Here is a 25,959-nt window from a genome sequence, read left to right as displayed (position 1 = left end):
TTTGCAAGGAATCATGTTTCCCAGAATTCCGTGGCTCGTGCTGGGCAATCTGGGACAGTGTCTGTTTGTCTGAGCGACCCCCTGTAGTGATCTCCCAGAAACACACACGCAGTATATAATGAGCCCATAACTGTCCACAAGAGAGTTCCGACCCGAGAGCTGTTTGCTTGAATGAGCACGTATCGGGTGTCGTTTTCCGGCAGGTGATCGGAGCAGCACCACCCTTTTCCAAGCCCCTCCATCACCCCTTCTGGCCCGGGAGCTGCTCTGTGTCATATTAGGAAATCTATTAAAGACACTCTGGAAATAACTGACATTCCATAGGCAGATGGTAATACGCTGCATCTGGAGGACCTGCGGAAATCTCTTGCCAGTTTCTCCCCCACTCTCATTTTTCAACATCCCCCTTTTTTTTATAGCTCGAGAGGATTATTTTGAATAGGCTCGACTCCACTAATATCCAAAGCTAGAAGGAAAAATGCAGCATCCTTTTAGGGGAATGAATGAGATGCCGCCATGTAAGGGGCGGAGACACGTGGGACTAGAGATCTGTGTAGAATTCATCTCGTACTCGAATTTACCCCCACCCCCACACACTCCAAAACTCCAAGGGAACCTGCTACAATAACCTGTTTATTACATACTTTCCATATTAACTGGCAAGGGAGCTTGGGCAGATGCCTGGTGACAGAGTACTCAGCACTAATAGCTTTAGGGTCGAGAGCACGTGGACATCTGCATGTGTGTTTGCGAGTGTGTCCAACCGCCGCGCGGACTCTGTGACGGCTGAGCTACAGTTGGGTGGAATTTGCATCAAGAGGTCATCGGCCTCTCCCCGCATTAAATGTCCTCCTGAGCTCGTTCGAATGGAAGACGGTTGTCACTTTCCGTCCTGCTTCGCGTTAGACGTGTCTGTGCAGTCACGAAAGTGTTTTGGTGTGGGGATGACTCATATTGTCTGCTTAGTCCAACTCCAAGGGCAGACGAGGACTCATACAGCGCCTGGAAAGTGAACCGGCGTGAGGGAGTGTGAACGGAGATTAACTAACTTTGCTCGATGCTCAGTGTTTTACCAACTCCTACATTGTATTGGAACCTTACCCCTATTATGTTATTCAGATTGCCCGCTTAATTACATTGTCTGCAACCTTTATGTGTCTGTGTCAAGGGAGGGTCTTTGCCTTTGCTCATTCAAGATAGATTTTATTATATTCCTTTGCAAGATGTTTTTTTTTTATTTTTTTTAAGGCCTCATTATTTACTGGTTTGGTTCACTCTCTTTCAGCGTAAAAGCTCTGGTGAACTTATTGTATTCTACCCGCCAAACAGCACAGTGGAGCATTACATTGCTGAAGAGCTAGATATTTGTGGAGACCCAAACCGAGCTAAAACAACAATGCACTTGTGGCTAGAAACATGACTCCAAGTAGATGCTAATGCTGCTCTCTGTGTCTGCTGGACTCTGTGTTCCCCTTGTAACATTCATGAGAAGATTATACAATATAATAATAATAATTTACAGCTGCTTTAAAATTATACCAGTGAACAATTTAATATGGCGCACCCCGATTTGATGCTGCTTTTTTTTCAGTCAGCTTAGGCCTACTTTAAAAAAAGAGGCCCCAATATGCTCTGGTTACTCCGGTGCTGTTGCTCACACTCTGTTGTTGCCAATGAGCTTGAAATGTGTCGGAGCTATTTCTGTCTGTGATCGGGGACAGAGGGAGGAGGGGGCGGTGATGCTGTCAGTACGCTGGAGCCTGGGAGCTATAAACTGCTACAGACGCTAATGCCCACGTCATGCTGCAATAACAGTGTGTCAGACGTGGTTGATGGCATTCGGAAGGTTACAATAGAAGATTGCTTTTGACCCCAACCAGTCATTATCCTTCGTAACACGGATGCAGCAAAGGCTCAAATAATGGCAGCGTAGAAAGTGCTGCAGTGGTCGCAATCGCTGTTTTGCATCTTACTGCATAACTCCGGCCTCGATGTATCCTCTCACTCTCGTGCAGGGATTATATCCAGTGAGTGACTGCTTCAAATCAAGTTGATTTGTGATGCTTGATTTCCCCCCTCCTCAACTCTATTACTGACTGCTCTATAATTGCTCCAAAGCCTCAGGGCCTGTTTGTTTTTAGGAGAGCAGATGTTTGTGTCTCCCTCCATCCATCCGACCAAGCCGCCTTATCCTTCTTCTTCTGCTCAGCAGTTGGTCTATTTACATTTTGTGGCAGAGTTACAGCCCCCTGCAGATGTGTGTCTCTTTCTCTCTATCTCTCTCTCTTTCTCTCTGGCTTCACCTATGCTTGCCCTGAAACCTCCTTTTTTTAGTAGTTTTTGCTCACTTGTTTGCTACCATGTTTCTCTTGGCGCCGAGTGGCTTATTTATTTCTCAATCATCCCGCGTCTGCGTCCTCGTCGCCTCTGTGAAATAAATCTGCAGGTGCATGTGCAAGAGTGTGAACGAGATAAGCCTGGATTTGAATGCCGCTGGTGAATCCCGAGAGATGCACATTGTGACCACGCTTGCTCCGTTTATCGAGTCATCGTGGATTGGATTTCAGCAAAGCCGGCACAACCCCCAGCGGATGAGGTAATGGAGAGAATAGGATAGCAACGTGGTGTGCGGATGAAGCCAAGTATTGGCTAGCACCAGGCAGGTAGCGATGCATTACTCTCACTCAGCAGTGTATTTTTAGACCATTGAGACCATCTGGGGTTCATAACTCCAAAGTTACTTGAGAGCCTTTTTCTGGGAGTTGCTTTGAACTATTGACACATTGTATCTGAATTGCTTGATGTGGAAAGCACTTAAAGGTATCATTTCATGCGTATTGCCGCGAGTTAGCTGAGAGGATCAATACCACTTGTGTCTGTACAGGGAGTAAGCTACCGTCAGAAGCAAATTAGCTTAGCTCACTATGACGCGTTAATCAGTGAGCTTTAGAGGAACTGTTCTCCAGATGTTGTTACCTGGGGACAGAGCCAGGCTAGTTGTGTCCCCCCTGTTTTCAGTCTTCAGCCAACTAGCTTCATATTGAATGCATCTCTTCTAACTCTTGGCAAGAGAGTTGAATAAGCGTTAGTCCCTAAACGTCGCACCATTCCATTCTAGGCAAAGTGTGTAGCATTCAGGGGTGTCTATCGACAAAAGTTCTCCGACACGTTGCAGGGAAAAGTTTCAGTTGGTTGCAATCTGCAACCTCGCCGGTAGATGCCGCCAAGTCTTACCTTGCACCTTCAAAGGAATAATTTGTCTGTTAACTGCGCTCTTCGGCTGGAAAATGCTGCGGGTGTACGCATTCCCATCCTCCCTGGACAGCGCCGGGAGCTCAGAAGCAAAGCCCTATAAATCTCAGGTTCAAGCCACTGCAGATCTGCACTTTCCTCCCGTGGTGTAAGCCTCTGCACTGCGCAAGGCTGATGGAAAAAAGACACATCCTCGGCCACCATTCAGACTAAATATGAGGGCATTAAAGCAACATTACAGCCCAATTGAATTTGTGCCATGTTTGTTCTACTACGTGCAAACCCTCCGCGTTCCTCGGGCTGTCGATCATGACTGGACAAAAGTAGAGAACGATAGGACGATAGGACGACAATGTTGTCCAAAATTGAACTGTAATGTAGTCTATTTTCATGCCAGATGCCCAACAAAGAGGCCTACTTCCAGGATCATAAAAGTATGTTTTGAACCCCAATAACACATCCCTTTCACTGTGAAATCGATTGCAGCTCATGGCTCGCCTCCTGCTCCCCATGCCCTCCCGTGCATTTTCAAACTCTCACGCCCTTCTCTCACTTTTCTCCCCTCTCTTTTCATTTGTCTCACTCTTCTCCCCCTCCTACCTTGTGTGTGTGTTTGTGTGTGTGTGCGTCTGTGTGTGGGTGTGTTTCTCTCTCTCTCTCTCTCTCTCTCCCCCCTCTCTGGGTCACGGAACACATTGTCCCCTCCTTCAGACTGTATGAGCTGCTGGCTAGCTCTGCCTTTTCATGCAGTTTTTTTTGTCTGTGCAAGACTGCAATTGTTTTGGGTTTTTTTCCCTACTTTTGTCCATGCAATGATAAACCCTTGTTTATGTAACCCAACGACACAGAGACAGGGGTCTTATGTCAGGTGTTGACGTGGCACGCAGAGATTGATGACAATGCACAAAGTCGAGTCTAATTGTGTTTTTATTTTTTGCGGCTGGCCCAGAGGGGAGTTGGCTCTGCAAGAAGACTAGAGATTAAGCGGGTCACTTAGAGCAGCTGATTGCAATTGGTTTGGCATTTTGAATATTTTATGTTTGCCCACGATTGCACAGCTGGTTATTAGGGGGAACATTACAGCCCCGCCAATGTTTATTAGCCGAGGTTACCTGACTCTACAAGGCTGATGATAACAACGGCTAAAAACTTTTAATTAGTAGGAGCCTCTGTGGACTTCCTTTGCATAACACGAGCTGCAAACAATCAACAGTGTGTGTGTGCTAACGTGTTAGCATGGAGCACAATCTGATGTTAATCCAAAAGGGACACGCGTATAATTATGCTGTGTGGGTTCATCAGTCCTCTCGAGGACACATAGACGTGCTTCTCCATACTCTCCGCCTTTTCTTTTCTCACTACTATTTATTCCTATTGTTGGCACATTAATTGACCTTAGGGGCCTTTGTGAGGCACTTAGCACCTATTAAATGAGGTAATTTCGGTGATTCTTTTAATTTTTTTCAGGCTGTAAATCTATTATTATTTATGTTGGCACTATACTTTAAAAAAAAAAAATATTCATTGCAGAGCAGTGAATGTGCGTCACATATATATATATATATATATATATATATATATATATGTGTGTGTATATATATGTATATATATATATATATATATATATATATATATATATATGTATAGCTAATGTATTCCATTCCAAGAGGCATTTTGAGAGGCTGGAACCAGTGTGTGAGCAAATGACCAAAACAGTCGGATGGATTTGATCCACTAAACAACAAACTGAAAGTTTAAGCTCAAACTCAATGATGTTTCCTGTCCACTGGTCTGTGCCCATGCGTGGTTCGATTACACTTTGAAGTCATCAGGTCGGAGCACTGACACTTGATATGCTGCACGGGTGACGCAAATGTCCGAAAGACGCACGTCACGTCGTTGTGAGGGACGAGGGACGCGTCCCATGCATCAGGACACACACACACACGCTTCTTTTTTTTCACTCCACCTTCACTGCCTTTTCTTTAACCCCCCTCCCCCAGCAGCACATCCTCCCCCTTCTGCTCTGATACAAACTCTCCAGAGTCAGGCTCTTTTTTTTTTTTGTCTCTCTCCTTTGCCCAACATTGAAAACACAGTTGCACATTCCTCTTGGCACTCATGTGCATTTGTCCAGATAAATGCATTTGAGTGTGTGTGTGTGTGTGTGTGTGTGTGTGTGTGTGTGTGTGTGTGTGTGTGTGTGTGTGTGTGTGTGTGTGTGTGTGTGTGTGTGTGTGTGTGTGTGTGTGTGTGTGTGTGTGTGTGTGTGTGTGTGTGTGTGTGTGTGTGTGTGTGTGTGTGTGTGTGTGTGTGTGTGTGTGTGTGTGTGTGTGTGTGTGTGTGTGTGTGTGTGTGTGTGTGTGTGTGTGTGTGATTGGAAGTTGGAGACAGAATGTACTCCAGCAGAGGTCTCTGGGCCCGTGTGCGTGATTGAGTCCCCTTGTGCATATCTACCAGCCTCACTTGGTCCGCTCAAATGGCAGCTCACATTCCCCTGATTCATGGGTGCCACAGGTGGTGCTGGGCTTCTGCTGACCTTACCAGAGCAATGCACCCATAATGTACAGCCTATTGAAAGACGCCTGCGTGCACCAATAGCTGCTGCTTTTTGCACCGTTTGTCTCTTTAGGCAAAGTGTTTGGTTTTTATTCGATTTGGTTGTCAAAAAGTGAGTCTTTGTCCTTTCTCGGTATATATCAGATCCCCCTTCACTCGCCCGACCCCTGCAGCATTGTGTGATGGATGTACCCTCTTTTTTTGGTGTCCCTCCCTAAACGGGTTAATAGCTCTGACCTTGGATAAGGTCTCTGCTCTCAACGCTAAATAATTAAAGTGTACAGAGTGAATGTCTGAATTGCTCTCGGCCTCGTCTAATCGAGCACCACCAAACTCTCCCTACCTGAGCCCACTCTCGGGGTTAGATATGCGAGGCCGGGTCGATTTTTGCACGGTTCTTTTTAGAAGTTGAATAATTACACAGAAAAAGAATAGTGCGGAAGCTCAGTCGTGGGATTGCGACTTGTATGATGTAGGAAAAAAAAGAAAAGAAAGTACTTTACATGTTTATAGATTGTTGCCCCAGAGGACAATGTTTAAAGCATCATGGTCACAAGGGTATGTTATATATATATATATATATATATATATATATATATATATATATATATATATATATATATATATATATATTTCTCTAAAATCTCCCTTTGTTCTTCTCTCCAGGCTACGCCTTCCTGCTCTTCCAGGAAGAGACTTCTGTCCAGGCCTTGATTGACGCCTGCATCGAAGAGGACGGCAAGCTCTACCTGTGTGTGTCCAGCCCCACCATCAAAGACAAACCGGTAAGACATTCTCACAGTAGTAGTAGTAGTAGTAGTAGTAGTAGTAGTAGTAGATGTATGTCTTTGCATCTCTCCCCCCGACATACATGTCCTAAACTACAGTTCTCTGTAGGACACACTCTTTTCTTCAAGTAATCATAGGCTGATTACTGATCTTTGTGCAATTGCGATTCATCCAATAGTCTGGACTAAAAAGCAGCAGACCTTGGAGCCAAGCTGCCGACAAAAACAACAACCACACATTGCCTTCTAATATGCCACACTTTTTTCTCCTTTGTCATGCAGGTCCAGATCCGTCCCTGGAACCTGAGCGATAGTGACTTTGTCATGGACGGCTCCCAGCCTCTGGACCCCCGCAAGACCATCTTTGTAGGGGGGGTGCCGCGGCCCCTGCGTGCAGGTAACTTACTAAATAGGAATGGGGATATTTCTTTTTAGACCCTCCCATCCCACTCCATAAGCCCCTAAATTGGCTTCATAACGCCGGCTGGCACGGGGCACAAAGGCCGGAGGCTATAATGAAAGTTCTCCCTGTGAGAAAGCAATCCTCTACTTGGGTTTCCAGGAAGTGGGCCAAGCGGTCGTCATGTTAAGAATTCATGGCGTAATGGAAGGCTCCGGCTTTCTGTTCTTGGGATAAACAACGCTGGCTGCTCTGCAATGTGACCCCTACTAATTATACCGGCAGTTTGAGACTGCTGCCTTGATGAATAGTGCAGTAGGGTCGGATCTTCGCATCACTTAATAGTGATGTCAATCATAAACGTGTGTGTGTGTGTGTGGGGGGGGTCTTTAGCTCACACAAAACTCCTGGCTGCAGCACTAATCGCCTCTCTCTCTTGTTGTCCTTTTCTCCCCCAGTGGAGCTGGCTATGATCATGGACCGGCTGTACGGAGGCGTCTGCTACGCCGGCATCGACACCGACCCCGAGCTCAAATACCCGAAGGGAGCCGGCCGTGTGGCCTTCTCCAATCAGCAGAGCTACATCGCCGCCATCAGCGCTCGCTTCGTTCAGCTGCAGCACAATGACATCGACAAAAGGGTGAGCGAGTTCCCCCTCACAACATTCGTCCTCTGAGGGAAAGCCACAGTCAAGGTTTTTTATCTTCTTTTTTTGTTTTATTCAGTCATTCCTATGTGCATAGCTACTCTCCCGCGTATCAGAGCTTTTCATTACAGCTGGCTTTTCGGACTCGGCACAGCCCGCAATAACGGAAAGCCGGAGCCCCGGCTGTGCAATCACTGCGGCCTTTTGGCCGGCAGAGTCCCGACAGATGTTTCAAGTTGCCAACACATAGGGTTGGTTTAATTATAGTCGCTCCCTATACATGTATATCCACTCGGGGGCTGTGCTGTGCAGACTGGTTATTTTGGGCACACCGGCCAATTTGCAGCGGGTGCAGATTTCGACCGAGAGAGACTGGTCGTCAGCCAGGAAGCCGAGCCTCCGCCAGGCGGGGCACCCCGCCTCGGCTATCAGCATCCATCTGCAGTGGAAGTTTAGGGTGTCTTTGTTATGACTGGGAATACAAATAGTGCTCATAACAAGTTAAAACACATTCTCGTTTTTTTCTTGTCCACAACACCTGTGTGAGCTGTGAATGTCTCTTGATGATAGGACACGGAGGCTCGTTAACCTTCGTCAGCTCCACCTCCGCCGGGTTTATTTTTTTAATGGTATGTCAGACCTCGCCGCTTCCGCCTGGCAGTATTCAGCGACGGAGAGACTTGCACTGCAGCTGATGCAGAAGTTTAGCTGAAAGGAGACAGTCGTCTGCCATTGGAGGATTTATTAACCTTTCATTTTGTGGCCATGCTATAACAAGGTTAGCGTCCACCCCTGCCTGCTCTTGAGGCGTCTCCATGGCAACTGAGCTCTCATTTCTCAATCTCCTGGCTTAGCGGTCAAACTCGTTTCAATGGTGGAAGAAAAGGATACCTGCCTGGTTTTGTTTTAGAAAATTGAGGATTGAGGATTGCCTTGCGTGGGAGGGGTGGGGGGTTGGACGGTTTGTGGACCATGGCTGGAAGGAGGTATCCCACGCGGATCAAAATGGCGGTCATTTTTTACGTTGGTGCTGTTTGTGTTGGTGGGGGGTATAAAGACGACACCAGTCTGTCTGTGGGTGAGACTAAAATTGGCGCCTCTTCTCCCGCTCCCCCTTTCTTCCCAGGTGGAGGTGAAGCCGTACGTCCTGGACGACCAGATGTGCGACGAGTGCCAGGGGGCCCGCTGCGGGGGGAAGTTCGCCCCCTTCTTCTGTGCCAATGTCACCTGCCTGCAGTACTACTGCGAGTACTGCTGGGCAAGTATCCACTCACGGGCCGGCCGAGAGTTTCACAAGCCACTGGTGAAAGAGGGCGGCGACCGCCCACGACACGTGTCCTTCCGCTGGAGCTGAGGGAGCTGAGGGGGCGGGGGGGGGGGAGAAGTAGACGAGTCCGCCCTGCCCCCGGCGAAAACACCCGTACCCGACCTTTAGAAACCCCCCCAACCCCCTCCTCCTACCCCACAGGCCGGGACAGCGCTGGAAGCCCCACCCACAGCCCCACCTACTCCACCCTGCTCCCCGCAAACACCTCGTGAGAAAATTACAGCAAAAAAGGATACCGTCAAACACACGGGACTCTCTTCATACCCCACAGCTCGGAACTTATCTTCTACCGCTCCCCTCTGGAAAAGCAGTGTGGGAGGGGGGGTAATGAAATGCGAAAAGTCTATCAGCTTAGAATTTGCACTTTGGCACAACAATCTCACACACACATGGGATGGTATGCTAGACACCCGGCTACTTTCAGTTCCCTTGTTCTGTTGACTTGGTGGTGTGGTACGTCCCGTTGGACCCCCTCCTCACTGAGACAGAGGTGGGACCATACAAATATTTAAAAAGTATATTTTTTTTGTTTGTTTTGTACCTATATATACATACATAGATAATTAAACATTTTATGTAAAAGGAGCATGCACTTATTTTCAAAAGCTGTAGTTATATTGCCCCTACTAGAAAAAAAAACGAATTTACCAAAGGCAAATGAAACAAATGCATACAGAGGAGCTAAACAGGCGGCATAAGATGTAGCAGGACTCACCAGCGGTCCAGTAGTCGCCCAGAGTACCAATACCGCGGCTATATTTGCTCTCAATTCTGACTCTGAAAATATTAATACCTCATTCGCGCAATCAGATTAGTTTGCTTTTGGTTTCTAGGTCTTTTATTTTTATAATAACATACTTTTTTTTGGTGTTATGTAAATGTAATGCTTCACTAGCTTTGCTGCTAAAGCCGTGGTATGAACCAATGCCACAAGTACTTTATTCAGGCTGGGGTGTAAAATAACAGATCAAGAGAAACACCTGGCGTTGTAGAATGACGAGCTATCGCCATCGCGGTGGGACAACGATGGCTACCTTTGTGTGGTGGAGGGCGTAGCGGGGGAGGGGTGGGTTTCGCCCCCCTAACTGCATGTTTATTTCAATCAGGTTGCTGCATGCAATAGACTTTTCAGTGTCACGTCTACTATTAGGACTCTCCCCGTGTTTGCACAACACGCTGCGGACGCAGAGTGCGTTCGACGAGACTGGACAGAAACAGGGAAACAATGGCGGCTCCGAGTCGCAAAGACGACAGAGCGGGTGGGTTGGGTTGGGTTGGGGGGGGGGGGGGGCAAACAAAAACAAACAACCTTAATAATCACGAATCAAATGTAGGATTACCATTTACAACTGTCTATGATAGGTGAAGTACTTTTTTGCAGTGATTGTCGATATAATTGTGCAATTTTTTATACCGTACGTAGTTAGGTCTGAGTATGCCTAGAACTGTGATTCGCTTTAACTGTCGTCAGTGTCCGACATCGAAGTCCTGTGAAACTTCATAACTAGTGTATGCACACGTATATATGTTCTCTCGTACACACACTTGCACCAGTATACACAGAGGCCTCTTGACACACGAACACACACACACGGACGGCTGTCTTTCTTACGCACACAAACAGGCCTACAGAGTCTGATCCGAAGAGAAGGCGCGACAATGTGAGCTTAAACTGAGAACCGAGGTCTTTGATTTTAGTTTTTCCACCGTTAACAAAAGAAACGAGAGAAAAAAAAGCGCACGTTTACGTCTCCGAATGCAACCAAAGAGCTCACTTGTTCGACCTTGAAACAAGACCGCCGGACACGCATAGCGAAACCGCCACCTGCAGGAGGCGCCAGAAGGTGTGTATGATTTACGCCAAGGGAAAATAGGGCAGGTGGGAGGGAGAGTCGGGGTGGGTGGGATAACAAAAAAAACGTTGAAGCTACTGGAGGTTGATAAACTGAGCTCTGCACGTGCTCTTACTACATGGGGGGGGGGGGGGGGGGGGGTTGACGGTGCCACATGTGCAAGCTGGGGTTAACATATTTATCCAGATTTTTTTTTTTCTCCTGCAAAGCTTGAAGTAATGCACCTGCTAAATAAATAAAAAAAATGGTGGACATCTGTATCTTTTAGAAACTTAGAAGCGGCTGCTGAAGACCGGGCAAGGGCTTCGGGGTGGGGGTGGGGCCGCGTTACACTGGTTTTAGAAGTTTTGTGGACAATCCGAACTGGATCCTACATCAAGTTTATGTGTGTTGTCTCCAACCTCCCTCCCTCCCTCCCTTTTTTTCTTTTTCTTTGTTTTGTCCGTGCTGGCAGTCCCTTTCTCGTTTTAGTCGCAAACTGTTTTTGTTGTTTTTTGCTTTAGGATAAATGTTTTTTGTTGTCCAAGAAAAAGGAATTGAAACTTAAACTGAAGATATTATTATTCTTTTTATTTTTTTTATGGTAAAAAAAAAAAAAGGAAAAAGAAGCTAACCATGAGTAATAAGTATCCCTATGAAAGTGAATTCTGGGTGATTTTTGTGACATTTCTTTCCCTCACCCAGACAGCTTTTCTATGTTTGTTCCTTCTCTATGATAGATATTTGTTATGCACTACTCTTTGTATCGGAACAGTTTGACGGTCAGCAGTTCTTTTTGTTAAGGCAAAAAAAAAGAAAAGACGACAAAGCGTGCTTTCTGACTGACAAGATCTTTTGCAATACCTCAATTTTGAAATATATTAGGAGTTAAACTGATATTTCTAAATAAGTTTATTCAGATGAAAATAAATATATTAATTTAATTCTTCAAGAGAAATGATTTAACAGAAGGTTGAGTTTTTTATTTTATCATGCTTATTTGCTTTTATTTTCAGAATTTTATTTTTTGAAAACAACAACTGAAGGAGCTAGTGCTTTATAACTAATATAATGATGTAGTTAGTGAGAGTACAGTCTGCGTTATCACAGTGGACGTTAGGGCGGGTGTTCCACTCGTCAAATTGGTCGAAATATTAGAGAAAAGCTCTTTAGGAAAAAAAAAGAAAGAAGAAACTATCAGGTGCTCAAGAGAGAAAAACTAAACATATTTCCCACCTTTTTGTATATTTATAATCAATCATTTACTATGCTGACCAGAGTTGTGAAAGAGATCTTCTGTTCATTATTTTTTTAAGAGAAGTTTTTTATGTTTCCTAAAAGTATGTGCTCCCTTTTGTTTTGTAAAAAAAAAAAAAAAAAGGCAACGTGACCATGATTTGTTAGCCTGACATTGATGGGAGAGGGAGAGAGACAGAGATATAGATGAGTCACTGAACAGCTGGAGGTAGAGAGACAAGAATGTTATTTTTAACACAAAACAGACACACGTGTTTTCACCTGTAACTTGATCGAAAGCCCCCCAAGGTGCATCAAATTGACTGGTGGCCTTCTATTCACACAAGACTTGAATTAGTCTCATTTTTTAAGGCTAAGAACCTTGATTCTTTGTTGTAATGTGCAATACTGTTTGTACTGTTTGTAGAAAATAAGAAAACAAGAAAAAAAAGAGGCATAAATCTTTATTGCAGAATTATTTTCATTGCAAGCATTGTGATTCACTAAAATCATTTTCTACTGTGTATTTACCTACTCTACCTGCTAGTACCTTCCAGTAGTAATGTAGCCTTTGTACTGAGAAATGTTCATTATTTTTTAGTTTTGCTAAAAAAGAAATGAATTTAAACATTTTTATTTTTATTTCATATTCTTTCTTTACAGACTTCTTTCTCAGCCATTAATAGTTATTTCTGGGGGAGACTTTAATATCTGGTCAATGTCATTAATATTATTTTGTATTTTTACTTGGAATAAATTAATTTTATGATGCTAATTCTTTAAGTTTTATTTTTTTCTCATTTTCCTTTCCACTTTTTTTTCCAAATTGTTTTTTTAAGCTGAAAAACAAACAACTTTGTGATATTGTTACTAAAGTGTCTCAATTCTTGAAATGCTTAAGCTTTCTGTGTGAACTTGCTGATGTTGCTTACATTAGTGTGTAAATGATTTATAGAGAAAAAAAGAGAAGAAAAAACAACTATACAAACAGATTGGTGGTTGGTGATGTTGAAAGTGATTCGCAATGTAAACAAATGAATGGGCAATAAACTACAAATTAATGGAGTATGTTGTGATGTAATTGTGGAAGATGGACAACACCACTGACCATTTACATTGCTACTCCAATACTACTACCACTACTACTACTAACTCTACAATAACTCATCCTCACTTTGTGCAGTAGAGAGCAACACTTCCTCCAAAAGAAGCGTCACATCCTCTCTCTTTGTAGTCGGTTCCGGTCCCTGCAGAGTGCACCAGTGTGATTGTATTTAAGTATGAATGTAAATGTGGAGATTCACTGTGTGGGAATAAGCATGTATAACTGTAGAATCTTAATTATACGTAGGAGGCAAATTAATGGTCTGAAGTGTTTTTATTCTTCCAAGCCAAACTTGGGTTTGTTCATTTGTCCTTTTATAATTTGTTTTTATTATTAATCCTACATTTGCCCTCCTAAATTGCCTTAAAAAATAGTTTAACATTTAGGTAAATTATTTTTCTTTCACTTTTTACACGAGACGATAGACGCCATCGTGGCTGTGCGATACCATAACATAAAATGTACAGCAACGCTTAGCTTAGCATTAGCGCCATTTCCCTAAATGTATATATATATATATATTTTTTAAACATCCCGTTCCATCTTGGTCCAAAAAGAGACTTTAGTGCTCAAGTGAGTTATTTCTGGTTGGCCTTATTCCTGCCAGTTCATACAGCTGATGCTAAAACCTTCGTCCCACACTAGTCTGCATTATCCACCACGTGTTTATCTCCTGGCACTGTTTCACTCAACATAATTTATACCTTAACTATAACAGTGTATGTGCAAATGAAGAAGATTGTTTGGATGACTGCAACCATTTTTATATATTCCTCTATAGATATACGTATGTATTTCATGTAACTAGACTTGGGTATTATACTGTATATTCACTTCTGCTTCATGGGCGTTCTCTGGGTAGGTAAACACTGTCGGTCTCGTCATGTTGTGATCTCAAAATAGAAAAAAATAAATGTACTTTTTTCGCACCAACAAACATCCCACTACTTTTGAAATGTACTTCAAGAATTATTTTTCTTTTTTAATCAAGGCATATGTGCTTTTTATTGTCCATTTTTATTTCCTGACTTGAACACTGGTTCCATCTTGAAGAGGCTTTTTGAGATCGTTGACTTGGTCTGAACTTCTTGCAGTAAAACATGGAGTGCAACGCTGCTAATACTTACTCCTGCTTCAGAGGTTGTAGTTCCACCTTCATTTATTTTCCATTCTGTACTAATAAGCAAATCTTATTAAAACGTAGTTGTATGACTCTGTGAAACCTTGTGTTCTTTGGCATGGCTTCCTTTCTCCGTCCCCGTAGTGACTTTAGAAACGGGCTGCGGTACTAACCTCAGCCTTTATATTCATGCATCAAGGAGTCACTCTGCAGCTTCACAAGGTGCGGCAGGCAAATCATCCACATTCTTTTGAGCTTACATTCAGATTGTGTGTCTAATAAAACAATCATAAACATAGCTGGGAAAAAAAATTAACTTCCTCAAATTTGCGCGATGAGCAGGTCACTAGCTCAGATAATCGGACTGTAAACCCTGCGTTCTTACATTTTCTAGCCGAAATAACATTTTGAAAATCGAAAAACTTGACATTTAAAAAGCAGTGAGCTTCCAAAATTAGAAATGGGTTTGTATTTAGTGTTACGTTGGACTTGAGACTTTGAAAACTTCCATCTGCAGTTGAAGCTGACTCTTCTGCATCGTTTTTCAGAATGGAGGCTGTAATAAAGAAGTTATTGATCCTTACGTGTGTCAAAAGAAGACCCATGTCTCATTATTATTACTCTTCTTGGATGTACAACCACACCATCTACTGGCCATCTTTGTTCTCATGCAAAGAAGAAAGGAAAGTATGTAGTTCAAAGGTCTGTAGAATTTATTCCAATTCCACCATCATAAACAAAAAGCAGCAATTACAGGAATATGTACAAGTCTTTTCTTTGTGTTAAAATACTGGTGACAAGCTTCAGGCCCCAATTTCAGCTTGGCCCCATGTTCAGTCTCTGTAATGCTGCTTCGAGTGCAGTGCTTTTTCCCCCGGGGTCGACGACGGGTTAGAGGTTTTCCACACCAATCGTTTCTCCACAAAAAGCCTCTGGAGGGTGAGAGTCTTCTCATCACGGCGCTCAGCAGCGTGCTACAAGACGCCAGAGCCCCCAGTTCCGTCGTTTGTGTCGGTCAGAGGTGTTGTCAGGTGTGGCTGGTACCCGCTACTACAAGACTATGATTATGATGTATAACGTTGCTGCAAACTCACGTGGGTGATTTAAACACTGCAGGCTTTCGTCGCAGATGGTGCAGCATCATTCTCTAAAAGAGGGCTTGTTGAAAACCAGGGGTTTGCCATTCTTGAGTTCCTATTTCGGCTGTGTTAGTTATTGCTTTGGGACATTTGTAGCCATTACCCATCAGTGACTCCTTATAGTTACCTTGTCTAAGATGTGTTTGTGTGTGGGCTTTGTGCAGAAGGTCCTGCTCGGCCAGCATATGGAGGCTACTGCAGGGAGTGCATGAAGCTGTCCAGGTTGTACTCTGTGTCGTACTGCTGCTGGTCCCATAACTCCCCCAGGCCGTCCAGCACCGACTTCATGGATGTCTTTCCTGAGGTCGCCGACGACTGCTCCCCCTTCTCTCCCTGAAACACGTTCATAGACAAGATGGTTCAGCAAAAAATGATGTAAACAGTTTATCGGTGTGTTTTCAGGAATACATAATCATTTTGTCAGGCATTTCTCTCACCCCTCCCATTCTAAGCAGACTGAAATGGTACAGTCTTTGGTAAAAAAAATAAATTAAAAACACAATCTGGGTTTGAACCCCAGATGCTTCCAAACACATCGAGATGATTTAAAACAGAAGCCTCGCTCATTAAATGTGTGAATTTGCAACTCTGCTCTGAATTCTAATGCGATGTTTCTTGAAAAGGGTGTGATCATTTCTTCCGACATCAATTGGGGCAGACGAAGCGGGACCCCTCTGCTATATAATAAGCTGAGGGGCATGTGATCTGCATCTGAATAATGACATCCGATCCTCGGGCCTTTGCATTTACATCTGGTAATAATGAGCACTCGTTATCTGTTTTCTGGTCTCATCATGGTCTAAGCTCAGTTTGCTAATTAGTTGGGCAGTGCTGGCGGATTTGTCCCCGGTTTAGGGAGGCAATGACACGGCATCATTCATTTCTAAAGATCACTTTGGCGAGAGTTATGTGACCATTGAATTTGCGGAGTGGATTTGTTTCTTATCAATGTTTTCACGAGGTAGAGATCACATTTATACCCGTCTGTCAACCAACAGCTGAATAATAATAATAAAAAAAAAGACATTTAGATCTCCACGTGGGAGATCTACGATATCCACCAACAGGTTTCTCTGCGTCGCCGTGACAGAAACCCTCGGAGGTCTCACCTTGTCGAGACTGAAGAGGTTGAGGAGCTGGTCTGTGCCCATGCTCTGCAGGCTGGCGTTGTCTTGGCTGATGACGGTGTTGGCGATGCTTATCTTGAACTTCTGCAGACCCATGATCTTCTCCTCCAGGGTGCCCCGTGTGATCAGCCTGTACACGTTCACGACCCGTTTCTGCACACCACAAAACGTGTTAACAAGAGGTATTGGACGTGGAGGCTCCCGTTCCAATTTAATTTCACTTGGGTAATTTTGCGTCACTGGTATGGTCTAAGAGCAACAGTGTCACGTGATCCGAGGCTGCTCAAAGGAAAGCATTTAATAATGCAACAAGGAAACTGATGAACACGTCACATCCTTCTTTAGGAGAGCCTTGGATTCAGTATCATCTTAATACATAAAGATAAATGAGCTAAAGCAGCTTTCTCAACCACCTTTCCTCAGCGAGCCACTTAGTGGGCCAAGTAGCTACTGCCAAATTGTTAGAATAATAATGTGGGAGACAACAAAGTTGCTGAAATATGACCCTGATAAATCTGGATTCATAACTGTAGGCAGTGACAAGTAAGCCGAATATGTATTTTGAGCCTTGAGTTACGTGTTGACGATCCCCAAATGTAAATGTTTTTGGGACGTGGTCCACATGGTTTATGTAGCTGTGTGCGTTCTGCTGTACGTACCTGTCCTATCCTATGGGCGCGATCCATGGCCTGAAGGTCCCTCATGGGGTTCCAGTCGTGTTCCACAAACACCACGGTATCGGCTCCCGTCAGGTTCAGACCCAGACCCCCGACATGGGTGGTCAGCAGCAGCACGTCGATGGATGGGTCGTTGTTAAACCTGAGATTCAGAGAGAAAATGAATAATAACAGAACTCCACCTAGCACTGCCTGAGCCGGAGACACGGTATAATTCAATCCACTGACCTGGAAACGATGGAGTGACGCAGGCCGGCCGGCACACTGCCATCCAGCCTCAGGTAGGTGACAGAGGGCAGTTTGGGTTTCAGGAGATCGTGCTCCACAATATCCAGCATACTCTTGAGCTGGCAGAAAATGAGCACACGATGCTGGGCCACGACTGCCTCGGTGCCCCCCTCTGATCCTCCACCGCTTCCTAGACCGCAGTCCAACAGCAACTGAGAACAGAACGTGTCAGAACAACAGCATGAGACTGGGAGCGGTCGACCATTACAGTGCAGCTACAAAGCAAAATAATAAGAATAGCGATACCATAGGTCAAGCCTGTGTTCTCATGGGTCATATGGTAACCAAGGATCAGAGCTCGAGAGCCAACTAGCTGTTAACAGCTTATGGGCAGCAGAACACCCGCTTGGCAAAAAAAAAAAAAAAAAAAGGGAGCCCACAGGTAACGTATGGAGGTTGCATTGAGTTACATTATGATACTGTCAAGATTTGTATTGGGTGTAGGTCAATTATAAAGTGATGTGATCAAATTTCGAGAATCGTGGGAATGTGTATAGTCTTTGCTCCATGATCTTTTATCAGCATTCTTAGGCAAGTATGATGCAAAAGTGATGCAGCTGATCCAGAAGAGACTTCCCTGCACATTACCTGTTTGAGAGCGGAGAGTTTGGGCGCATGCTGAAGGTCCCGCAGGTTGGAGCTCTGACCTGCGAGCTGCTCAGTGATGCGTTTGTACTCGGGATGCTGCGGAGTCAACACTAAACTCGGGTGGTTACACAGCTTCCTCAGGTACTGCAGAGCCTGAAAGAACGGGGAGGTACATATTACTGTATATCATAATGAGATGCATTTGCAAAAGATAAATGAACAATTATTGCTTTCATTCCAAACCAGTACACCTCTGGTTTGAAACAAAATCGAAATGCATTCTATGAATGTGTGACGCAAATACACAGTAAACGACAGGTGGCGATAATGGGCCACGGCACGCAGCAACGCAACCAAGACGGGAAAGACAACAAAAATAATTGCAACAGGGCCCCTTGAACTATGGTGTGAGAGCAGGTTTACATTTACAAGATACAAAAACCAGTACCTGGAAGACATGGCCTGTGGCCTTCAGTTTAGGCTTCTCTTCTTCTGCAGCGGTATTAGCGATGCTGTCCTCCACACTGGCTTTGGCCCGAGACTTTGCAAAGTCTTCATATAACTGAACCTGCAGGGAGTGAGAAAGCAAACCATGTTGTCACACGGAGGTTGGGCCACTATCTAGCTGTAGTTTCTATGGAAACCAGTCCTGTTGCGTCCAACCAAGAACTATGCAAACATGCCTCCCATCTGCATGAAGTATTAAACCTATATGCTTGAACTAAAATAATATAACTAGCTTATTTTAGTCAATATAAGATGGTAGAATGAGTAAAATATACCAGATCACTAGAATATACCAATGTAAGAAGAATGCAAAGCTGAGGCACCAAGACTTTTCACTGGGAATAGTGACGGAACAAGTGTTTGCCTTCTAGTACTGGGAGGGGGAAGGAGTACCTGTAGAGGACTCAGGTTGCAGTAATAGTCCTGAATTATTTTAGGAGGAAGGTCCTGGAGGACATCCTCCTTCATCCTCCTCAGAAGGAAAGGGAGCACCTGTCGATGTAGGGCCTCCATCGCCAGAACACCTGAGGGGGAGGAACCGATATTAACTGCCACTAATGAGTCTTAATTAAAAAAAAAAAAAAATGCAAAAAGCGATGTTAGGAAAAGCAGTATTTAGTTAGAAATGTGCAACATTAACACACCTGCCTCCTGCTCCCGTGAGGAACTTTTGGCATCCCGGCTGGCCAGGATGGGTTTACCATAGCGAGCGGCAAACTGTCGTTCTGTTCCAAGGAAGCCCGGCATGAGAAAGTCAAACAAAGACCAGAGCTCCAGGACATTGTTCTGGGGGACAGACGAGAGGAGACTGGTCACACTCCGACAAGTAAACACAATGAGGGGAAATGAGGGATGAGCTCACCTGAATGGGCGTTCCTGATAAGATGATTCGGAAGTTGGCAGCCAACTGCTTAATGGCTTTGGAAAGTTTGGTTTTCCCGTTTTTGATGACATGACCCTCATCGAGGATACAGTAATTGAATTTGATATTCCTAAAAACAATAAAAATTGGGGGGAAAGTTTGTTGCAAACCGAGCACCTACCTCCTAAATACCAAAACATTTTTTTAATTAAATGATACGCACCTAAAAAAGTCAATGTCATTCCGTACAACGTCATAAGATGCTACTACAAGATTGTGTTTTTTCACTTGGTGCTGCAGCCTGAAAAAGAACATCTTTGTTTAGGTTCAATTTTGTATGACGACGTAAATGAGACATCGTATACTGTATAATACAGTTGGCTCATAATAATGAATCCAAAACATTAAAAAGGGTGCCATGTCCTTCTGAACAGCTTTATGCCACTGTACTTATCCTGAAGGCGTTAAGACCTTCAAAACTGGAGGACATAAATCATTCTCAGCACGCTGACCAGATGTTTTGCTTCGTTATTAACTCTGACTGAGCCGTACCGCATTCGTTCTGTAGGAGGCCCAGTGTAGTGCAGTGGGTTGAGGTATTCTTTGGTGCAGAATTTGCCCACTTCGTCCACCCAGTGGCCAGTCAGCGTGGGAGGACACAGCACCAGAGAGGGCAGGGGGCTGCTGTCTGGGGCCTTAGTCTTGGCATATTCCTGTGCCCTGAATAGACATCAGACACACAGAAGGCTGAGTCAGCTTTACTTGCACGGGAGCATTAAAAAAAAAAAAAAAAAAATGGGGCAAATCACTATGCTGAAATTGACAGCGTTGCCCATTGCTTCACAGCACAGCATGTGGCAGGTTCATTGTGGTCATAAATTAATAACATATCAAACAAGACCTTTCCATATCCACCAGGTTTTATTTGAGAAGCTCAACATTGAGGGAAATTCACTTTTTTTTTTTTCTTCCTCTGAATCCAGCCAAACTAACCCACGCTTTTTTTGTGGTTCATCTTAAATGACACATTTCAGCTCATATCACCATGTCAAACCATGCAGACGACTGAGAAGAATTCAGTCTCAAGCAGATATATGAATTGTTTTTACATTAACTAAATAATCATAAACCAAGCCTTAATCCCCTTTTATTGTGATTTACTAGTTCAATACTTTGGGATTTAGTAGTGCATATACTATATAGTAGTTTATTAATATCTGACCATGATTACACACATCAGCATATTAAACTGCTTAAAATCGATGATATAGATTTAGATTCATAGCTAACTATTAAACTATCGTATGAGTGACGATGTGTCCGAATGGTAAAACATAGTTTTGAGTAACAGAGGAGAAAAACGGTGCCATTTGGACTACCTGAGGTAGTAATCCCCTGCCAGAATGCAGATGGACTGCAGCGTCTTGCCGAGGCCCATGTCGTCACACAGGATCCCGTGCAGCTTGTATTTGTTCAGGAAGGACAGCCAGTTCACTCCATCCTGCAAGGTGAAAAAGACACGCACTGAAATAGACAATAAAGGCAGCCTATCCATTGGAACCGCAGCTTGTTTCACGGACGTATTTCCTCCTAACTCAGTTAAGGTTGAGGACATGGCAGCAGTGTGTTAGCCAATTTAAAATTGTGTGCCACTCAATAAATTAAAGAAATGGATGGCTGGTCTCAGCTGTTTCAACATTTCTAGAAGGAGCATGCACACATATACTGTGCATCTGGAAAGTATTCACAGCGCTTCACTTTTTCCACATTGTGTTATGTTACAGCCTTATTCGAAAATAGATTAAATTCATTATTTTCCTCAACATTCTACACACAACAACCCATAATGACAAAGTGAAAACTGTTTTTGCAAATTGTTGCAAATCTATTAATGATGGAGGCCACTATGCTCATTGGGACTTTCAATGCTGCAGGAATTTTTCTGTACCCTTCGCCAGATCTGTGCCTCGATGCAATTCTGTCTCGGAGGTCTACAGATAATTCCTTGGACTTCATGGCTTGGTTTATGCTCTGATATGCACTGTCAACTGTGGTACCTTATATAGACAGCTGTGTGCCTTTCTAAATCATGTCCAATCATCTGAATTTAGCACAAGTGGACTCCAATTAAATTGTAGAAACATCTCAAGGATGATCAGTGGAAACAGGATGCACCTGAGCTACATTTTTAGTGTCATGGCAAAGGCTGTGAATACTTATGTACATGTTATGTTTTTGTTCTTTATTTTTAATAGATTTGCAAAAAACTGTTTTCACTTTGTCATTATGGGTTGTTGTGTGTAGAATGTTGAGGACAATAATTAATTTAATCCATTTTGGAATAAGGCTGTAACATAACAAAATGTACAAAAAGTGAAGCGCTGTGAATACTTTCCGGATGCACTGTACCATCTCCATCTGACTGCTTTACAGTTTCGCCGTCAAGAAAATCCAGAGGTAAGTGTTTTTTTCTTCATTTTTTAAAACATTGTTAGCCTGAAGCAAAGCAAAGACCTCATCCCTGAATCTGACAGAACAGACTTGATCAGACTCAAGGTGAAGAGGAAGCTCCGGCACAAAACACTAAAGGATCAAAAGAGGTTTTTAAAAAAAAAAAAACAGGCTGGGAATAATTTATCTGCTGCTTGAGTGGGTATTGCAGAGACTCAGTGACACCCACCTGCTGGTATTTCCTGAGCTCGGCCTTAATTGGAACAGGGATCTTGTAGTTCTCCAATTTTCTGCCATCTAGTAGTTGCTCCAGGAAGTGGCGTTCTCTGGCCTTCTGGCGAATCAGATCAGCGGACATGGCCGGGGGGTCCGGTATACCTGCCTGGTGGACGACAGAGGGAAGAAATGCTTAGGAGCAAAGCGATGGATAACGACATTGCATTGTTAGTGTAACAGCTAGTGAGTGATTAAGTCTTAAGTCGGTTTGCAAGGATTCTTAACTTTGCATAAAAACGCGTGTCTGTTTGTGGGCTCCTACCTCGAGGGGCAACAGGCGGATGAGTGTGGCAAAGCACTGCGTGGCCATGAACCGAATGCTATCGCTGGGGTCACTCATGCGGCCCAGCACCGGCACTACGAGCAGCACGATGTAGGGCACAATGTCCACATCAAGCTGCTCCATGACACCTGGAGACGTGTTAGTGAAGGACGGTACTGTGGGGAATTGACACGGCCACAACTACAAGGGCGATGCTTTCTTTTAAAATTCGTTTTTTAAAATAGCAACACGTTTCCATTGTGCTGGCAAAGAAGGAAAGAACAAAAAAAAAAAGCCACTGTGTGATGGATACAGGCCAAAGCCTCGATGGCACCCTCCTGTTTGGTGCAGTCGGCGATAGCAGCTAACCAGGGGAGGACACACTCTAGGAAACTGTTCATGGTCTCCAGCATGGCTATCTTACTGAGCACGCCGACACAGCGTGCGGCCATATGACGCACCGCTGTGTACGGGTGCTGCAGGCAGGTGAACAGATGGGGGAGGTGCTCAAGCAGCTAGGAGGGGCACACAAAATATATAAATATATATAAAAAAGACATTTAATCATTTCCTTGCATTATAATAGTTGGTTTAAGATGCATTTAAGGAACTTTCCCTAAAAATCCTACATCTGTGCCAAAGAATTACAATTTTATTAAAAAAATACACTTAATATTGAATTGATTAATCTTCATATGATCCAAAATTTCAAATCCATGCGAGGACTCTAGTAAATGGTGGTATAGAAGAAGTCGAGCAGAGCAGTCGTACCAAAGGCTTGAGTTCAGCAGCCATGGCCCCAGCCATGACTTCCAGCACTTGTAGAGAGTTGACCAGTTCCTGAGCTGCAGTGTCTCCTCTCTCCAGCTGGACCTGCCTATCTAGAGCACGCAATAGACACGTAGTGATTCAGAGGACATCAATCAAATGTGAAGTCCTGGACTATACAGAGTGGATTGCCTTGATCAAATTAGGTGAATTGAATTGGATATTTATTAGAGAATTTAACTCTGCAAGCTAATAAATACTTGTTGGCGCCGTGTTTTCTAAAACAAATGTTTTAATCTGTCTGAGATTAAAATCAAATCAACCCTATCAACATACCAATTTGATGATTTTCAATCACTACCATCCTCAGTGGTCCCACTGTATTCTCCCATAAGTACGGCAGAGACGTGGTGAAGTCTGCACCAAAGTGCTTGGCAACAGTTGTCAGGGAGAACTCTGCCCCTCGCCTCTGAATAAGAAACGGCTTCTTGCTCTAAAGAAGAAAAATTAAAATAAAAAATATATATAAAAAAGGGTAACCAACCTGTTGATCCAAATGTACAACATTAGCTCTCTGTACCTCGTCGCTATCAGTGCAGATGGTGCTGCCAGGAGGAAGCTCTGTGGTGGGGTTTTTGGGGGCTTTAGGGGCTGGCCCCCTCTTACTGGTGATGGCAAACGCTGCCCTTTGGTGGCGGTACAGGGTGATTATGCCTCGGGTTTTGTTGACCATGTGATGAGTGCAATCTTTCTCCAACCCACTGCCTAAGGGTATGAAAAAGGAGTGAAAGATATAGTCAGTAGCATGCAAGCAAGCACTTCTTCAGTAAGACATGCGATTGTTGGAGGGATGCCATTGTACTTTTAAATTAGACAAATAGAGAAACAAAAACATGTAATTGTCTCTTCTATTCTTTCCCCACCTCCTTTTACTGACGATGTATCACTTCCTTGTTCTTGACCAATAGCCTCGCACATTGATAGAGAACCACACTGCTAACGACCCTTGTGAAGACTCATATCTCACACAATGGTTATTTTATATACATATTGCCATGTAAAATAAAGGCATTTTCATTTTGAACAAACGCCTACAGTGTGTGCCTTGGATTATTTTTTTAAGGACACTTGCATTTTCTATTTTGAGACTATATTCCACCCAAGAAATTAGACCTTTATAAGATGAACTACAATACACTATTTTGTGAATTTCTAAGTTAGTACAATGACTAAAAAGTAAATGTAAATTACAAAGAATATTCGCCAGCACCAACAACTCTTACCTTTGGCATGTTCCTGTGTGGGGGGAACGGGGCAGGCAGACGAGGGAGTGACCGCCGAGTCCATGCAGGCCGAGGCACAGAGGTTTTTAATGATCTTGGGGTTGGGGCACGGCGAGCGTCTGGCACACTGCTGCAGCAGCTTGGCTATGAAAGACGCAGCATAGCCCTGGATGAGGGTGTTTTCCTCCCGCTTGATGGTCTCCATTAGAGGCCTGACCAGTGGGTTGAGCTTTTCAGGAAGCACCTGCAGGTTAATCACTGCGCACGCTGTGACCATGTGGACGCGCAGATGCAGCTGCTGCCAGTCGATGTTGGTCTCTGCCACTGTTGCCTGGGCCTGCTGTCGTTTACCGTCCAGTGCCTGCCACTGATTGGAGTTCACATTCAGACCCGCTGTCGACTCTGTGAAGATGGTGGTTACCTAGGGAACAAGTCGGCGGGAGAACATGAATGACTGGAATTTGGGGGGGGGGTCTAATAAAGCCAGACCTTGAAATGTGTAAACTTTAGGCTGTGGGTACATTGGGGAAACCAATTATAAAACCTATGACTCTGATTTCAATTTGATTCATGAAAAGGTTTCCGATTCAGATGAGTTTTCTTGCATGCGTGTGGCTGCACCTACCAGATCATTGGCTTGATCAATCGTGAAAACGCTACAATTGAGGCGGTCTTGCAGGTCTATGTGGGCATCGGCTAGCATCGCAATGAGCTGTTTGCACTCATTCTGCATGCGCGTGAAGGGGATGGCGATCTCATCGTAGTACAGGTGCTCTGACAGAATGGCCAGAAGACGAGGCTGCACCATCAACGACACCACCTGACAATCCTGAAAGGGAAAGTCAATTGCTTGTACTGCATCCAAAACAGATTTGCAAAACCGCAATAACAAACTCAAGTGTCTGAGCCTTTTCACCTTCTGCATTGCGGCCCACTCGCAAAGCACCAGAGCCACAGCTATGCGCTGCAGGGCAGACTTGGAGTTTAGGTGGAAGAGAAGCAGCTGGCCTAAAGACTCAGCTGGTCGGATCTCCTGAGACGCAGCATTGAGCTGAGGGTCACAGATACACCTACACAGAGCCCCCAGCAATCTGGTTTCCAGAGACACAAAATAGAGCAGGGAAACAGTCAGAACAAAAACAGAGTCACAAGTTCACCTCAAAATCAGGACAGATAATTTTACCTTTTCGCATGCAACAATTAAAACTTACTTGGCAGCCATTAGGCGAGAACGGATCACTACGTAGTCCCTCGTCAGTGGGTCGTCGGTCACCGTCTCTGCACCTGCTATATACTCCTGAGTTGTCTCTTTCACCTGAATGGTCCCTTGACGTGCCTTTGCACCAGCCTTATCCTGTTGCATCAACACAACATTCATTATTTCAGTTAATTGCATTAAAGAAATAGACCTAAACATACACATTTCATGTGCCATTAGAAATGTTGTTTTGCATGTTCCTTCTTCA

At 44.2% G+C, this 25,959-nt stretch overlaps 2 protein-coding genes across 9 annotated transcripts in view; one reads left to right on the top strand and one right to left on the bottom strand.

Annotated features, from left to right (window-relative positions):
- Window positions 1-10,939, top strand: part of cpeb3 (cytoplasmic polyadenylation element binding protein 3) — a 30,985-nt gene extending 20,046 nt beyond the window's left edge. For 7 of the 8 annotated variants that reach the window (XM_034552799.1, XM_034552797.1, XM_034552796.1 and 4 more), the window contains 4 exons: window positions 6,478-6,596; window positions 6,882-6,996; window positions 7,458-7,639; window positions 8,772-10,225. In XM_034552799.1, the coding sequence (XP_034408690.1) occupies window positions 6,478-6,596; window positions 6,882-6,996; window positions 7,458-7,639; window positions 8,772-8,999 (644 nt within the window). In that variant the 3' untranslated portion in view covers window positions 9,000-10,225. Of the gene's footprint in view, window positions 1-6,477; window positions 6,597-6,881; window positions 6,997-7,457; window positions 7,640-8,771 lie in introns of all 8 variants that reach the window. The other variant, XM_034552802.1, reaches the window with a different exon arrangement.
- A 4,016-nt stretch (window positions 10,940-14,955) lies between these two features.
- btaf1 (BTAF1 RNA polymerase II, B-TFIID transcription factor-associated) overlaps window positions 14,956-25,959 on the bottom strand; it is a 22,097-nt gene continuing 11,093 nt past the window's right edge. Inside the window, exons 17-38 of the mRNA XM_034551732.1 lie at window positions 25,705-25,847; window positions 25,410-25,584; window positions 25,119-25,322; window positions 24,494-24,914; window positions 23,791-23,975; window positions 23,547-23,703; window positions 23,214-23,323; window positions 22,756-22,957; window positions 22,443-22,591; window positions 22,134-22,286; window positions 20,833-20,954; window positions 20,006-20,173; window positions 19,677-19,754; window positions 19,454-19,583; window positions 19,236-19,377; window positions 18,985-19,115; window positions 18,533-18,652; window positions 18,085-18,237; window positions 17,437-17,648; window positions 17,191-17,350; window positions 16,514-16,684; window positions 14,956-15,737 (exon numbers count right to left, since the gene is read on the bottom strand). Coding sequence (XP_034407623.1) covers window positions 15,597-15,737; window positions 16,514-16,684; window positions 17,191-17,350; window positions 17,437-17,648; window positions 18,085-18,237; window positions 18,533-18,652; window positions 18,985-19,115; window positions 19,236-19,377; window positions 19,454-19,583; window positions 19,677-19,754; window positions 20,006-20,173; window positions 20,833-20,954; window positions 22,134-22,286; window positions 22,443-22,591; window positions 22,756-22,957; window positions 23,214-23,323; window positions 23,547-23,703; window positions 23,791-23,975; window positions 24,494-24,914; window positions 25,119-25,322; window positions 25,410-25,584; window positions 25,705-25,847 — 3,627 coding nt within the window. The 3' untranslated portion in view covers window positions 14,956-15,596. The remainder of the gene's footprint in view (window positions 15,738-16,513; window positions 16,685-17,190; window positions 17,351-17,436; window positions 17,649-18,084; window positions 18,238-18,532; window positions 18,653-18,984; window positions 19,116-19,235; window positions 19,378-19,453; window positions 19,584-19,676; window positions 19,755-20,005; window positions 20,174-20,832; window positions 20,955-22,133; window positions 22,287-22,442; window positions 22,592-22,755; window positions 22,958-23,213; window positions 23,324-23,546; window positions 23,704-23,790; window positions 23,976-24,493; window positions 24,915-25,118; window positions 25,323-25,409; window positions 25,585-25,704; window positions 25,848-25,959) is intronic.

This window comes from Cyclopterus lumpus, chromosome 15 (assembly GCF_009769545.1).
Source record: "Cyclopterus lumpus isolate fCycLum1 chromosome 15, fCycLum1.pri, whole genome shotgun sequence".
NCBI classification, from domain to species: domain Eukaryota; kingdom Metazoa; phylum Chordata; class Actinopteri; order Perciformes; family Cyclopteridae; genus Cyclopterus; species Cyclopterus lumpus.
Note: the sequence above shows the minus strand (reverse complement) of the source record. Positions and strands in the feature narration are given on the sequence as shown.